General features: G+C 54.1%; 1 protein-coding gene across 3 annotated transcripts in view; it reads right to left on the bottom strand.

The window, feature by feature from the left end:
- RHBDL3 (rhomboid like 3) overlaps positions 1 to 15,743 on the bottom strand; it is a 46,803-nt gene extending 31,060 nt beyond the window's left edge. For 2 of the 3 annotated variants that reach the window (XM_019750723.2, XM_074319996.1), the window contains exons 1-2: positions 15,268 to 15,743; positions 13,676 to 13,699 (exon numbers count right to left, since the gene is read on the bottom strand). In XM_019750723.2, coding sequence (XP_019606282.1) covers positions 13,676 to 13,699; positions 15,268 to 15,378 — 135 coding nt within the window. In that variant the 5' untranslated portion in view covers positions 15,379 to 15,743. Of the gene's footprint in view, positions 1 to 8,920; positions 9,016 to 13,675; positions 13,700 to 15,267 lie in introns of those variants that run through there. The other variant, XM_074319997.1, reaches the window with a different exon arrangement.
- Positions 15,744 to 16,344: the final 601 nt, after the last annotated feature.

The raw sequence follows: 16,344 nt of genomic DNA, 5'->3' as shown, positions 1-16,344 counted from the left end.
CCCAGCCCTCTGCCCACAGAGGCCCAGGCGGCAAGCATCCAGGATGTTTCCAAGGCCCCCATGGGAAACATCCAAATAGGGGATGGACAACCACTGACAATCTTAGAAGGCCCTGGAGACCTTCACCCACTTCTACCATCTGGTGCCTGGTGTGTGGATAAGGAAACTGAGGCTCAGAGAGGTTAAACTCCCTCCTCTCCGTCCTTACTCCTGACCCTGGACAAGAGGAAAGTAGGAATGAAAAGGTGATGCATTCAACATCGGGGGTCTGGGCTGGCAGGACCCCAGTGGGGAATGCTCCAAGCCCAGGGAGCAGGCCACACAGCCTTGCGAGTCCTTCCACATCCGGCTGCTGGCCCCCTCCATGCCCACACCCATGTACACCCCACACCCCAGCACACAGGGCGGGGCGGGGCTCCCCAAAGGCACTGTGCTCTGAGTTTTGTCTGTTGACACTGCCCTTTTACCCTCTGAAGCTTTGTACATGTGGGTCCCTCTGCCTAGGATTCCTTTCTTCCTTGGTTACCCTGGGAGACTCTGACTCACCCTTCCCATCTCCTCGGACGTCCTGGCTCTGGGAAGACTCTCCTCAGACACGGTCTGCACCTTGGACAGACCTCCAAGCCCCACCCCGCACTGCTCTCCAATTGGCTACTTTGGCCTCCTCACGGGACTGCTGGTTCCTGGAAGGCGGCGTCACAACTTAACACTGGTGCTTAGCACAGCGCCCAACATGCTCGGTGTTCAATAAAGATTTGTTGGGTGAATAAATACTGGATGTTCGGATGAACAGACAGGTGCTATTTTCCAAGGAAAGTCTCACTGGTTCAGTTAGAAAAGGATCTTATGCGTCTCACGGAAGAAGCCCATAACCTTTCTGCTCCTCTTCCATAGCCCCTCTTTCCTCACAGAACCCACCCAATGTCCGCCCACAGCACATACCCTGCTAGGAAATGACACTAATCACGTCTTGTGGATACTGAGAGCTTGCCTGCTCATAAAGGCTTCCCCACAAGAGTTCATGCATCCTGGAGACGCTGCAGTGAGTTGCTGATCTTTTTATTTTTATTGGGGAATATTGGGGAACAGTATGTTTTTCCAGTCATTGCTTTCAATCTAGTTGCGGAGGGCGCAGCTCACTGGCCCATGTGGAAATCGAACCAGCAACTCCACTGCTCAGAGCTTATGCTCTAACCAACTGAGCCAACCGACTGCCTCGAGTTGCTGAGATTTTGAAAGATAAACAGTGTGATGTCCATGTGTGCATGACAAGAGAGCCCAGAAGACCAAGCCCACGTTTCCTCCTTTTACAGATTAGGGCAATGAAGACTATCGTAGGAAGACGTCCCTCAGACAATCCAAGAGAAACAGCCAAGAGTCATAAATCATGGACTATTTCAATTCTCCCCAAAACTCAACGAGAGAAGACATCTCTAAAGGAGGCCTACTTAAAAATCTGCATGTGTTTCCACCCTGAACCCCAAACACCAGATTTCAGGGATGACACCCATCTGGTCCACACGATAGAGCATTTCGGAAAACTCACCTACCCCTGCTCCATAAAGATCGTCAAGGAAAAAAATACCTAATATTTCTGAGTGTTTTCATAAGGCCAAATACTGTTCTAAATACATTATGTATAAAATTTCTCTTACCTCCTACAACAACCTTTTGAAGTAGGTCCTGTTATTATCCCTATATCACAGATAAGGAGATAGAGGTACGGGAAAATGAGCACAGAGAGGTTAAGTGACAAGCCATCAGGTGACACAGCCAGGGTTCCACACAGACAGCTTAGCATGGACTCTTTTCCACCACTGGTTGCCACTGAGTGTCAGACTCCAGGGCTGCCCTAATGCTCAGAAGAAAAGTTTAAGGATCAAAGAGGCAAGTGTTGACCCAGGAGAGGAGTGGGCTCTAGGAGTCTCAGGCCCACTCAAAACAGAGATTTTGAAAGCAGGAAGGAACCTCAAACCAGCATAGTTCTCACCTCCTTATTGCTCAGACAGGAAAGTGGCAATGTCAGCCTGGGACCCATCCCATCCCCATAGGCTGGCACAGGCCATGGGGACTCACTAGTCTGGACCCTGGCCAGGCCTGGTCCCACATGGCCGTCGTCCCTGGTGGGCTGATGGGGGATGGGGTGGGGGATGGAGAGCAGCCCTGAGTCGTGGGAAAATCCACCCTTGGCTCTCCCACCCCCACAAGCGCTGCAGAGGAGCAGTGGTCTGTTACACAGCATGGAGTCTCTCCTACCTCAGCCCAGGAGGAGATGCCCAACGGCCTTGCATTTATTTGCTGGGAGCAGAGATATAAATCCTCTCTCAGGGGCAGCCTCAGAGGCTTGAAGGGGTAGTGGGGTGGAGGGGCTGAGATCAGGCATGGGCCCCTCTCTCTCATTCCAGCTCCAGACAAAGAACCACCTGCTCCCTTTCCCCCTCCCCCTCCAAGGCTCCCTGCTGTTGTCCTAGTGACAGGGGCTGCCCTGTGGCTCCCCAAGCCCCCAGCCCCCAGCCCCCACCGCGGCCTGCCAGCCCTGCCCCAAGCACATTACAGGCTCCAGACTGCAGAGAATGAGCTGGAATCAGGCCGAGCCTCCCGTCTCTGCCAAAACTCTACCTTTCTTGCCAGGACCAGACAAGCCAGACAAAGCAGGTCATCGCTACCCTAATAATGAGGCCTCAGAAATCAAGGAGGGTGACCAGTAGGGAGGGAGAGGCGGGGATGGGGCCGGCTGCCTGGCCTCCACAAACACACACGGGACAGCTTCCAACCACCACCCCCCACATCTGGGACGATGAAGGCAAGAGCAGAGGCTGACAGTAGGCTGGGGCACAGGGCAGGCGGGACGCAGAGAGGGAGACAAAGGGAGAAAGAAACCGAGAGAGAGCCCAAGAGAGAACGTGTGCAGAGGAGGGAGAGAGGTAGGTCCGTGTGCCCCGGAAGGAAGCTGAGAGCGAATGAAGGAGCAAGGTAAAATCCCAATCTTGTCTCTGCCACTAACCAGTTTGTGCAATATAGGGTAACCATGTGGAGCCGTAATCACCTCATCTATCAAGTGGGTAGGGTCCCCTTGGGTTGTGGTGGGTTAAAACAAACCCAGAGCAAGGCTCTCCAGGACCCAGGTCACCCAGACTCAGTGTCCAGCTCCAACTGCCTCCCTCGCAGCAAAGCAGGGAGCACCCCTGTCACAGCACATTTCCTTCAAGTGCAGCCCTGGGAGATGAGATCATACGAGCTATGTGGCTTGGAGCTTTGGGGGAAACACTCTACCAATGCAATTTCCTTGTTAATAATGTGCCGAAGGCCCGGAAGCTCCCAGGCACAGGAGCCTCATGCCCTGGATTCACCCGCTTTCAGCGATGGAGCGCTCTGGGATGAGGTCTGGGCTGGGTGGGTTGGAGGCAGCCTGACGGGCTGATAGAAGGGTGGCGGGGCAGCCCGAGGCCTGAGGCTGTGAATGGGCCACAGGCAGGGGCCCAGCGGGGAGCCAGGGGTCAGGAGCATCCTGCAGCTGCCTCCTGAATAGGGCCCGGCGCTGGGGAGGGAGGGGGAGGCCAAGTCCACATTCAGGCTGAGTGGAGGATGCAGGCGGCAGAGGGAGGAGGAAGACACACAGTGAGGGGCCGCCCCTCCCGCAGCTCCTGCCCACCTGCCTGGGCCATGCAAAAAGCAGCGAGAGGCTCTGTGGGGGCAGGCTCCGAGGGGACTTTAATCCTCACAGCACCCAGCCCTCTGGCCCCTTAATCCTCTAGGTCGCCAGTTTCCCCTAGCCAGGGGCCCCACACACACTTTGCCATATATCCCATGTCCCGGCCTGGACCCCTTCCTAACACACTTATGACCTAGGCTGGGAAAAGGACCCACCAAAGTCTCTCTATATTGTTGCCACCTAGGGCTCCGTCGCCCGTCTCTGAGTCGGGGGAGAGTTCCGGAAGGTACCCCTGCCCCCAGATGCTGTGCTATCTTGTGCAGATCACTAAGCACACTGACTCAGTTTCTCTCAGTCACATGGTAGGAACTCTCTTCTCAGGGAGGTGTACGGGGGTACATTCCACCCCTGAGCGTATAAGCACACCACATGCAAACAGGGGATGGGGAAAGAGAAACCCACAACGCTTAGGGCCCATGGGGGCAGCTCATCTATTCTGCATCCTTGCTCAAAGGGTGATGGGAAATTCGGAATCAGGATCAGACAGCTCCACGTGGGGGGGTGGGGGCGGCCTGTGCTGTCACTTGGTGACACTGGGGAGAGGGGCAGCAGGCCAGGGAATCATAACCCATGGTCCAGTCGAGCTGAAAGGAACCTCCATGGTTTTCGCACTACTTTGCAGAGTTCTAGGGGCCGTGGGACCACCGGGGTTCACAGGGGTGGGACGGGGATTGCTGAGCAGCCCGTGAGTTGTTCTATGTTTTGGCCCTCTGCCTTCTCCCTGGTTGAACAGTACAGTAAGAGCTGTACATGTGGAATGCCTGCTAGGTATCGGGCACTGCTTTACTGGACCCTCACGTCACCCTATGTCCTGCTTTGCCTGGTTTATACCTACTGTCTGAACATGACTAGTGCCCCAGTCACCCTCAAAATGGTCCCAATTTGGATGATGAATTATATCGTCCCGCCCTTTAAACCTCAGAACAACCCTATGAAGCAGATACTATCATGGGTAGAAAAACAGGGCATCGAGAGCTGGGTTGGCCAAGTTTGAACGCCTGGTAATTAGTGCCGATGGACGGACATCCAGGTGGAGGGGCCCAGAGGCTGCACTCTCCCATCATTAGGGTGCTGTGGCTAAAAAAGAGTTAGGGAGACCCTAGTTTAATCCTGTCATTCATTCAACAAACATCTACTAAGAACTGACTATGTGGCAGGCATCACGCTCAGTGTGTGGATGGGGAAGTGGGTGTAGAGAACAAAAGAAACTAGTTCCACGTGGGAGGAGTCAGTGGTCAGGTGGGAACAGGCGCTCTGGGTGGTGAGCACACAGTGTGAGACACGGACGACGTAGGAAAAAAACAGATGGGGACAGTTTGGGGTTTCTCCATGGGGGCTGGTTAGTCCAGCCTTGCTTTTCTCTGTCCGGTCAGCTGTATGAACTACAACTGGCTCAGGATTTCCCAGTGCGTGTTTTCACAGCATTAGGATGCTGTGGCTGGAAAAAAAAAAGTTAGGGAGACCCTAATTCAATCCTCTCCTTTACCAGGCCCAAGATACTACATGAAATAAAGGTTCTGTGGTCCCATAAGTTTGGGAAACCCTTTAGGAAGGGCATGATGCAGAAAACCATATTAAGATCTCTATAAGGTTTTGCAGCGGAGAAACTTGTCTGATTTTCTTCCGCCCAGCATTTCCCAAACTTACTGGATCTTTGATCATAGTATATTTTTTTTTTCCACGGCAACACTCCATGAAACACACTTTGGGGAAAATGCATGAGTCCATAGCAGAATCATGTTTCCCTTTTGTGAAGCCCGGCCCTGTTGTTGGTGGTTCCAAGCCAGCCTTTGGCCTCCATCTTATGAGTGGCGCAGGCTTTCAAGGCAGTTGACGCTTTGTCTGCAGTCCTTCAGCAAAGTTAGAAGTCTGCCAGATCCAGGCTCCAGTCAGAGGGTGGAGGGGGATGGCAGGCCCCAGGAGAGGCTGAGCAGTCAGTGACTGGCCTGATGGGCCACTGGGCTGAGCTCTCAGAGAACAAATCTTGCAAAAGGGATTGCCTGCTCAGCACCCAGGACAGCGGCACCACTTCTCCCTTCCCACCCTCCCCCACAGGCCAGTGAGCCAGGCCGACGCTTCAGAATTTACCCAGCAGCAGTGAAGCAGAAGAGAAATTAAAAAAGGAACACATCTATTTTACAACTATTCTGTGTGATTTGCACAAACTTCACTCCCAGGACAATTATACGTCTGGTCCCAGCTCGCAGCATTTGCATTCCCTTCTCTCTCCCAGGAGGACCCTTTCCCTATTCTTGATCTAGAGAGGCCCAGGACCTCAGTGAGGGGCTATGGGCACTTTCAAGGACCCCAAAGGCAGCACCTGGGGTGCCAACCTGGTGAAGGCCTCTCAGTCTGAAAGGTTGGGACCTAGAATCAAAGGGAGGCTTCCACCCTCAGCCTGGCTCTTCTGTCTTCCAAGACAGAATGAGCCCTGGAAATGACCACAGGGCAAGTGTGCTGGAACGGGGGAAGGTGCAGGCAGCTGCCCCTGTGGGGTGTCACCACGGCTCATCTGCTGGCTCCTTGCACCATTGCCCGGCTTCTCAGCAGAGAAGAATTAATGAGGCTGCCCGGGGGTTATGGCTCAGCAGAGCTGTCCCCACCCAACAGCCAGAGCCCACCAGGGAATAGTGGCCCATTCATGGATATTTACAGCCCCATAAATTAGGTCCAGGCCTGCAGCTGCCGGGGTCAGGAGGCGAGGTTAGGGGAGTACCAGCTTTCTCTTCCAGTTCTCCTTCCTCACAAATGAGGATGGTAATTCACCTCATAGAGAAAACCACTTCACACCATTCCCCTGACTTTTCTCCTCTGAAATACTGATTTTCGCCAATATTTTATCGCTTTTATTCTCACACCAATCCTAGAATAAGTGTGATCAGTTCCATTTAACAGATACAGAAACTGAGGTACACAGAGATCAAGGACCTGCCCGAAGCCACTCCTGGTGAGTAGAATGGGGTGCCATGCGGCCTGTTCCAAGCTGGGGCTGGGAGTGGATTTTCAAAGACCTCAAGTGTCCCTGGAAGAACAGGGACTGCTTCCTATAAAACAGGTCTGACCCCTCCTGCTCCTGGGTCTCCCCACATGGAGCACGAGGGGCCCTGATGCTCCCCTGGGACTGGCCAGGCGTCTGACAGCTGGTGAAGCTCGGGTGATTCTAGGATTCCGTTATTATTTCTCTTCCTTCAGCTACCACCGCAGGGGTCTGCAGAGGCAGCTCATCTCTCTCAAGGGGCTTCTCTCAGAAGCCCCCAGCCAGGCTCCTGAGCATTCCCCCTCCTGTAGGTCAAACAGTAAACCCCAGGATCTGAGATTCATAGGCTGATTAGGGAGCGAGAACACCCGCCCCTCAGCAAAGAATCAGGCATCCTGGCCTGAATCCAGCTGAGCCTCTGGACAATCAGCATGTTTCCAGAAAACTACCCAGCTCTCTCAATACCCGGGCCGTGAGGGGAAGAAGAGCTCTCAGGCTTCCCCTGAAACGCAGGAAGTTGGCATTAGGTGGGTACTGAGGAGTGGGGGGCCACCTCTTTCCACCAGGCCCTGGCCCCCTCCACCTGACAGAGATTCTGCTTCTGCTCTTTCACAGCCCTGCCCCCCAAGAAGGCCTTGGCGGTGCACAGGCTCTGAGGGGGCAGCTAGGGCTGTGATTCAGAGGCAGGCCCCTTGGGTCCCCAGGAACAGACGTAATGCCCGTGCTGACTCATCCAGGCCCAGCCATCACAGCTGCCTGGGGACTAAAGCCGAGTCACAGCCACAAAGCAGGAGTCCCAGGGGAGCCCCAGGCAGGGAGAGGGAGAAGTAGGAGCGAGGGGGGCGGGAGGGGGGGATGGGATGTCACATCTGCCCATCCCTACCCCTTCAGCCTAAACCTACGTCCTCCTGCTGCTTCTCCTGGAAGCCACCAAAAGAATGAGCACGGAGAGAATCCAGGGAGAAGGGGGAGTGGGACGCAGACCTCGGACCAGGAGCAGGGTGGGCAGGACGAAGGGTGACCACATTCTGTCCCCTTTTGTGGCCCTCTGCCTTGTGCACAAACACAGCCCTTCCTCTGCAGAAGGTCCTCATTGGCTGTGTCTTTGGGCAAGCCCCGCCCCCTTGGGCCTCAGTTTCCTCCTCTGTAAGGGGGAAAGTACCACTCACCTCACAGGGCTACAGAGAGATTAAAATAAGACAAGGACGTATGTGCACACAGGAGACACTCAAATGTTTACTCTCAAAGAAACATTTTCCAACTTAAACTTGTATCTTACTTCAAAAGTGCTGATGGGGGGGCAAGTGGGCGAGGGGGCTACCACCAGGGGTTCACAACTGGAGATACACAGTGACTCATTTCCTTAACACTGGAGAGAGCCCTGGGCCCAACCTTTCTCATCCTTCACCCACTGCCATGCAGGCCGCCAGCCAGTGGGCAGCAGGGAAACACTTAGGCGTCAGCACTCCCCCAGGCAGCCTCCTTCCCAAAGCTTCTCTCCTTTCTCTCTGGGTTGTCTAGCTCCTGTCCTGAAGAAGTCAGCTTGCTAGGGTGGAAAGAACCCAAGATTGGAGGTCTAGACACTCTGGTTCAAGACCTAACTACCCCATGTCAGAGATTATTTTAAAATCAGTATTAATTTCTTGAAATTCCAGTAACAGGGTGTCGACAACCATATTTATCAGGTGCTCACTACATCCCATGCCAAGTGCTATACACACACGTATCTCGTGAGGTCTCACAGCAACCCCGAGGGGAGGGGATTATTCCAAGCAGCTTATAGATGAGAAAACGAAAACTGAGGCTCGGAGGGGTTACCTGGCTTGCCCACTGCCACACAGCTAGGAGGAGAACTGGGACTTGAGTCAGAATGTGCATCCTCTCCACTGCCTTAGTCACTCAGCGTGACAAGTAAATGAACAGAAGTCTGCAGGGCCTGGTGGTAGGAACTCAGCAGAGATGGGCCGTAGTCATCTCTGACACGACTGCACCATGTGACCTCAGAAGGTCACTGATCTCTGTTTCTTCGCTTGCAAAATGAGTGATTTGGACAAGATGCTTCTACCCACCTTCTAATGACCCATGGTGCGTGAGGTGGTAACAGCCCCCGAGGGCCAACATGAGTGAGGCAGGTCCACAGTCAGCGCCTGCTCCTGGAGAGGAGATTTGAACCCAGGACAACTCATGCAGGGCTGTAGTTGGATTTGTTGTTTGCTTGCACATGTGTGTACCTGTTATGTGTCAGGCAGCCAGCCAGACAGCATACGATCTCAGATCCCTTGGTCCCACTGTTCAACCGCTATCCAGTGCATTTCTGTGAGTGGTCAGGAATAAAAGCGTTAATTTAGCATGAGTGACGGGTCACTGGGGCAGAAGGGTAGGGAAGTCCACAGCCTCAAGGGCCCTGCTAAGGGGTTGAAGGTGCAGTGGCTTTGTCCCTCTCTGGGAACCCCTCTCTGTAGTTAATTGTGTTCCAGGGGTAGCCCCCAGTGACCCTGACTATGGGACAGGTGTTTTTTTTCTGCGGTCCCTCACTAATCCATTCAGCAGTCTCATCTGAACCTTTTGCCAGCAACTAGAACCCCCTTAAGCCAGCTTGCAGAAGGACTGAAAATGAGGTGGGCTTCAGGGTCAAGCAAAGGGAAGACCACCAGGCTGGAGGGAAGGGGGTTGGGCAAGGGAGACACTGAGGAAAGCAAGCAGAAAAACCCTCTGGGCTCAGAAGTGGCTCTCCCCAGGGGCCTGGACTGGGAAGGAGCTGGTTTAGAGAGGCTGCTGCCTTTCCTGTGGGGATCTGGATTTCAGAAGTGGCCCTGTGCTTCTCTGATTCCCAGTCAAGAGACAGTTGGTGAATGTCTGTCTACTGGCTATCAGACATTGTGAAGAGTTTCCACTTCCTTTTAATTCCCACAGTCACCCTGGAATTAAAGAGGATCACTTCCATTTTACAGAGGAGGAAATTGAGGCTCGGAGAGCTAATGTCACTTGCCCCCAATCACAAAGTCGGTAAGGCTTGAATCCAGGTCTGCCTGATTCTACATCCAGGCTTCTGTCGTCAGCAGCCCACCTAAGCAGCCTGGTGTTCTGGTTATCGCACTTTATAATTTCAGTGGAACCATTAAGACTTGTCCACTTTTCTTCTGGGAGATCAGCAAAGTTGGGGTCTCTTTTTGGGGTCTGGGAAATGCATACTCCCCAGGGGAAGGGAAAAAAGGAGACACATCAAGTTATTATCAGTTCCTTTTTCCTCTTGCTTGTTTGAACTTGAAAGCAATTGTGCTGTGTGAATTAACCACTCTGCTCCAAACGCTTTTACTCATTAAACATTTGCAGATCTTAAATGCATTTGTGAGGGTGAACCTGGAAATGGTTCTCCAGCCCCAGAAGCCCTTTATGGGTTAACTGGGCTCCGGGCCAACATCTGCCATTCATCTGGCTATTTGACCTTGGGTCTGTGAGGGCACCTCCCTGGAGTTCAGGAAGGGGCTGAGAGTGAGACTATCAAAGCATAACCCTAAAAAGAGGAGCCTGTAGGAACGCTATGGAACAAATACGCGTATAAAGCAATTACTAAAAAGTACATTACCTGAGCAAAATTGTAAATATCAGTGGAACAGATCAGAAACCTAAAATACACCCAACCACACATAAAAATTTACCAAATGATACCATTTCTCAAACAACGTATAAAGGAAGCGTTTCTTCATAGGTGATGCTGGTGTAACTGGATAGGAATAAGACCTGGATGGAGGGCGTAAAGCACGAGATTTTATTTTAATCATAGAAAAACTATAGAAAGTAGAAGTGTATACTTATGAGATCTGAAAAGGGATGAAAACTGTCTCAGGTCCGAAGTAACAGAAGGAATCCTGATGGGAAAGCCCAACAGATTCAACAATAGAAAAATAAGACACTTTTACTATATCGTACTATACTACAGTATGATAATACTATATGACACTATATGATACTATATGATACTATATAGTATTATCACACTACAAATATCATGATATAACAATAGACGAATATTTATGGTAACTTTAAAATCTAGTATTTAGGAAAACCATGAAGATCCCGAAGATATGAAGAGACAATTCCCAAGCAGAAGTTAAAATAGGAAACAAATACATGGGACAGGTTTCCTGCCTGCTGCAACTTCTGGGATGCATGGGAAAGACTAAGGAGGTTGTGAGGAGGGAAGCCATGCCACACACCTGCCTGAGCAGACCAGACAAATGCCCAGAATGCCAGGGGGGCAGCTGGATAAACTTCCAAGGGACTGGGGACACCTGTTTTCTTCACCTTCAACTCCCACAAAAGGCATCCCGACCATTTGGTTGAGGGGTGACCACATAAGACCAAAAGGCAAGGTCATGGCTTCTTGTCCCCGGGGTCCTTAGCTTCATACTGGGTCAAAACTACTCTACGTGCTGAAAAACTAGACAGCATGGAGGGACTGGGCCAATTCTATCCCTTCCTCCTAGAAAAAGGTCCCAGCAGATCCCAGTTTAAAACCAGGTGACCACTGGTGTCCCCTTGCTCCTGGAGGCAAGGAGGACTGACTGGAGCGAGCCTCCCACCCCACTGACCTCTGGAAAATGAACTCCAGGGTCGCATCAGCTTGCAGGGACTCTGACAGGTGTGGTGTGAGTCCCACACCATTCACCACAGTGTGACTCGGCAGGGCTGTCTAATTCAGTATGAGATGGTAGGGAGGCCCTGCAACCCCCAGCCAAATGTGCTTTCCAACATGCACCAAGTTCACCATCACCAAATCCTACCTTTAAACAGACCCCGAGGAAGGGACAAGAAGGATAAAACACTTAGCTTTCTGAATAATCTGGCATCTTTCTGAAGTTGTGTGTCCATTTGTGCAGCTTCATTCCTACTCTTCACATAGCCCTATCAGGGGAATGGTCCAGGGGTGGCTTCACAAAGTTGGGGGACAATTGCAGAGGGGCTGAATATCTGCCAGAGGTCAAGCCCTGCTCTGGAGCAGCTCTGCTTCCATACAAAGCACCAACAGGAAGGAAGATGACAAAAATGGGCTTCTAATGTTGCCCCAGGGACAGAGAGTAGATAGGCAAAACTTACTGTGAGAAAGAATAGTTTGTCCAAAGTAAGTTTTGAGAGTTTCTTTCCTAGAATTCTGCTTGTCCAGAATGGTTTCTGAGTGGGCCTTCTCAGAAGCAGGGAGATGGTCTTTGTGACATTCAGGACCTCCCTCCAGTGGGAGAAACTGGATTTCATGGCCCACCCTCTGCTGTTTGGTGCTACACATCCTCTCTGCTCCCTCGAGTTCCAAATTCTTCCTGCTAAAAGTTTTCCTCCATTCAGCCAAATAGTTCATTTTAAAATGTAAACACACACACAGGGACCCGCAAGGGAAGTTAATCAAATGAGAAAGACAGACACAAGCAGAGAAAAAAAGAAGGATACACTGTGTTCCAGGTTCTGATTCTAAATCCGACAAGAGGTGCGAAGGGCTGGCAGTTTGCTGGCCGTGGTGTGAGTGGCAGCAAGCGGCTCCCTCCTGCCTCAGGGCATCAGGCCAGCAGCTGCTGTACTCTTCGATGGAGGGAGAGTGGGTGGCGCTCAGGAGCAGAGGGAGAGAAGCACCACCCCATCGGGACAGGAACTGCTGGATGTTTTCCTCAAACCCACCCCAGGCCTTGTCTTACCGTGGGTGACACCCCCACATCCCCACCCAAGGCCTGCCATGTCTTTCAAGCTGCAATTCCACGTCTTTGGTCCCACTTGGCCATCTGCATTTAGCTAGCTCCTCAAATTGAACTTGTCTGAAACCTCAATTGTCATTTTGCTACCCCCTCCCCCCAACCCTGACTTCTCCTTTTTCCTCCTAGATTCAGAATCTCAAAGTTATATATGTGGTTCACCTCAGGTAGTCAGGTCCAGTGAGATCTTCCAAGTCTCCCGTCACCATGCCCCCTTCCTTTCCAGTCTTACTGTCACCTTCTATGCCAAGGTGCTCAGGTCCATGCACTGCAGCAGTCTCCTAGCTAGCATCTCTCGTCTGTACCACTATCCCACTATCACGTATTAAGAGAATCTTCCCAAAGCATGGCTTGGATCCCATAACAAACCATTCAAAGGCTTCCCCTGCCTACAACAGGATAAGGTCTGGTCCAAGCTACTTTTTCTGCTGTCTCTCCCTCTCTGACCAAACACATTCCCTCTGGCCAGACTGGTGTATTAAAGTTGCACAAACCTCATGGCACAATCATTGTCACCCCAGGACCCCGATGTTCACTATTTCCCCACCGTGGGACATCTCTTGCCTCTCCTCCTTCTGCATGGTGGAACAGAGACAGAAAGAAATACACAGCACCACACTACATGAGTACCAAGCAAAGAGAACCATTTCCTGTTCTCTTTGATGAAGGTCAAATGTTCATCTCCAGATTCCAAAGTTGGCACTCCCAACTCCGTTCCCCACACCTAGACTCTAGGCATGGCAAATAATCACTTACTAATTTCCCTAATCCCCTCCATTCCTGCCACAAATTAGAGTCAACTTTCAAAAGAACCCCTATTGTGAGTCACTCTCCAAGGATGCAGATTTGACTTTGGGGTGGCCATGGATTTATGATGCAGAGAAGGGAGCTAACCTAAGCCCTCCCCCCACCTCTCCAGCCCTGATTGCAATCCCTTGGCATGTAGCAAACATCCCAGGCTTTCAATATGCATTGTCCAATTTCCACATAGTACAAACCCAGCTCTAGGAAGCGGAGCTGAGGGTAAAAGGGAGGGAAGGATTTCTCAGTAGAGCCCACCCGCTCCTCCTGAAACCTGGAGAGCAGTGAAGAGCAGTGCCGTTCAGTCCCAGAGATGCACTAAGCCACACCCCCACCCAACGTCACCATCTCAGGAGTGCAGAGCTAGGGAAGCCCACGCAAGCAGGGAGAGAGACATTTCGGGGAGGGCTGGAAGGAAGGGGTGGGGGGATTTAACTGCTCACGTACCTGATCAAACAGGACTTTCCAGTGCTGGTGGAGAGGGAGACCATGCAGAAGAGAAGAGGAGAGAAAGAAACACACTTATCACCAAGGTTTCTGCAGCCCCTTAATATTTTGACATAGCCTCCCAGACGCTCCCCAGGTTCAGGGACCCACCACAGGAGACCAAGGAACACCTGGGAAGAGCTCCCCAAATGAGTTTGCACTGAGCAAAGGGAGGGAACTCAGGTGAGGGAGGAGGCAGGAGTGTCCCTCTTTCCAAGAAAGGCGGGCAAGAGGGATGAGCAGCACAAGGGTGATTCTGAAAGATGACTAAACAAAGATGTCCAACTGTCGAGGGCCTCCAATAACTTCTAATACCTGTAAAGCTTATATCCACATCTACTCCCTGGCCTGGGAATGCACGCCCAGGTTTCATTCCCTCAGACCTGCTGCAGCAGTCTCAATTTGCTAGCAGCCAGAAACCCCTTACTCAGGAAAACTCACCCCTGCACAAGCACTAACATTTTGCCTGCAGTTTGGGAGGAAGGGGCTCCTCCAATGCACTGAAACCCACCCAGTCTCTTCCAAGACTGAATCTAAGTGGTGAGAACACGAAGTTCTACCAGGGCTTTGGGACCAGAGGCAAGTGAGAGGTTTGATTACGTGAGCCAAAGGAAGGGAAGGTGTTCAGTCTCCCCGGGGCACGTTCAGAGTATCCCGCTTAGGTTTGGTAGGGGGTGGGGGGGGGAGGGGTCGGCGCTAGCTTCACTCCCATTTCCTCTCGCTCTGCTAAGAGCGACGCGGCAGGGCCCAGCGTCTGCCCAGTTTTCCACCTCTGTGCAGGGTAACCTCGGAAGGCAGGAGCTTAAGAAACTCCAGTTCCCAGGACTCCCCAGTGCCCGCTCCGCGGTGATGACTCCCAGGACCCAAGGAGGGGAGTCTCGAGCAGCAGATGGCAGGGAAGCCCTGTGGGGCGGCCACTTCCCCTCCTCGCCAGGGAACCGTCGCTGGCACCGACGAGGTCCAGGACTCCGCAGCCCCCTTCTAGGAGCAAAACCTCTCCCAGCACTCCTCTCCCTCCTCCCGCCGGGTTCAGGAGCAGCAGCCACCTTTAATTTCAATCAGTGTCGCGATAGGGCAGGTGCTGGGCGAGAGCTAATCCGGGAGCCAAGTAGGGGGTCGCCAGACGGGTCAGCGCTGCCGGGTTCAGGCGACTCTGAGACGCCCGCTCCTTCCCTGGGCTCAGAGAGCCCTCAGGTCGCGAGTGGGAGGGGAGGGGGAATCACTGCTGTGACGCGGCCGCCTCTGCGGGAAAACGCCGTGTCCCGGGCACTGCACCAGCCGCGGGGAGGGGGATCCAAAGGCTGATGGGTCCCCAGCAAAGTGACGGGGGCTGTGTCCCGCAGGGAAGCCGCCAGAGCCCGAGAGGGGGTGGCGCTCGCGCGTTTAGGGGAGACAGGTCCCTCCGCCCTCTCCAGCCCGCGGGGACCCGGCCAATCCCGGGCGCTCCCGCGTCACCTTGAAACCTCCAAGTTGCCCCACGGGGGCGAGTTGGGGGTAGCTATCCCCCCAAGACCCCCTAGAAAGTTTGCCCGGGCGGGGGAGGGGGCACTCACGTCCTCTGGGGCCGCCGGCGGCCGCTCATCGGCCTCGGGTTCCAGCTCCTCGATGCGCTCAGCCTCGGCGCAGGCGGCCACCGCGGGGCCCGGGCTGGGGTGTTCGCCCATGCCGAAGCGGGGTCCACCGCCAGCCAGCGGCTGCGGGGCTCGTCCCGGAGCGCCCGGCTAACTTTGCGCCGCGGCGGCCGCGCCGCTCGGGGGACTCAGTGCGCGCCGTGCCGCCTCCGCGCCGGCCCCGCCGCCCGCGCCCGCCCCCATGGCTCCGACCCCTGCGCCGCCGCGAGACCCCGGGACGCCGGCCTTTCCGCCGCCAAACTTCTACGCGCTCGCGGCCCGCGGGCCTCCGCCTCCGTCCCAGCCCCCACGCCGGGCTCTGAGGCGAGGGCGCCCTTGGGCCGGCCCCGGCCCCGCGGCTCCCCGCGCTCCCTTCCCGCTTCCCGCGGCCCCCGCTCCGCGCCGGAGTCTCCTCCTCCCCGCGGACTCCTAGCGGGCGGCGCGCAGGCGGGGGCGGGGCTGCTCCCGGGGACCGCCATCCCCCGCACGCCCCCCCCTCCGGACGCCACCACCCGGGCCAAATCGGTCAGAGCGCCGCGGCCAGGGGAGGGAGGAGGGCTGCGGCGGGGTTGGCGGGCAAGTGGCTGCACGGCCCAGGGCGGGGATGGGGCTGCGCTGTCCCTGGCCCCCATCACCACCCGATTCCAACCCGGGTCCGGGCTTGTCGCTCCGCATGGGGCCGGGGGTGGAGGTGGGGGTGCAGTGCCCACTTCCCAAGACCCATCGGGTTAACGATCAGTTGGAGGCAGCAGATGCGTGAAGGAGGCAGGAGGTTTCCCTAAGTTGGCAACGTCGGGGTTAACTGGGAGTGAGCTGGGGGCAGGATGCTGAGAGGACAGGATCCCGATCACCCTTCCATCTCTCTTCACTTGGGTCTCAGATTCTGGGCAGTCCAGGTAGGCCCAGTCATTTGGGGATGGGATACGTCGGGTAGGGGCGTCCCAGACCCCAAACCCTAAATTTTGCCTTCCCTACATCCAAAGCTATAAGACGGTGCCCTGGCTTCATTTGACCGGGGTG

Source organism: Rhinolophus sinicus, linkage group LG15 (genome assembly GCF_036562045.2).
Source record: "Rhinolophus sinicus isolate RSC01 linkage group LG15, ASM3656204v1, whole genome shotgun sequence".
Taxonomy (NCBI): Eukaryota; Metazoa; Chordata; class Mammalia; order Chiroptera; family Rhinolophidae; genus Rhinolophus; species Rhinolophus sinicus.
The sequence above is the reverse complement of the archived record's forward strand: the minus strand, read 5'-3'. Positions and strand labels throughout refer to the sequence as shown.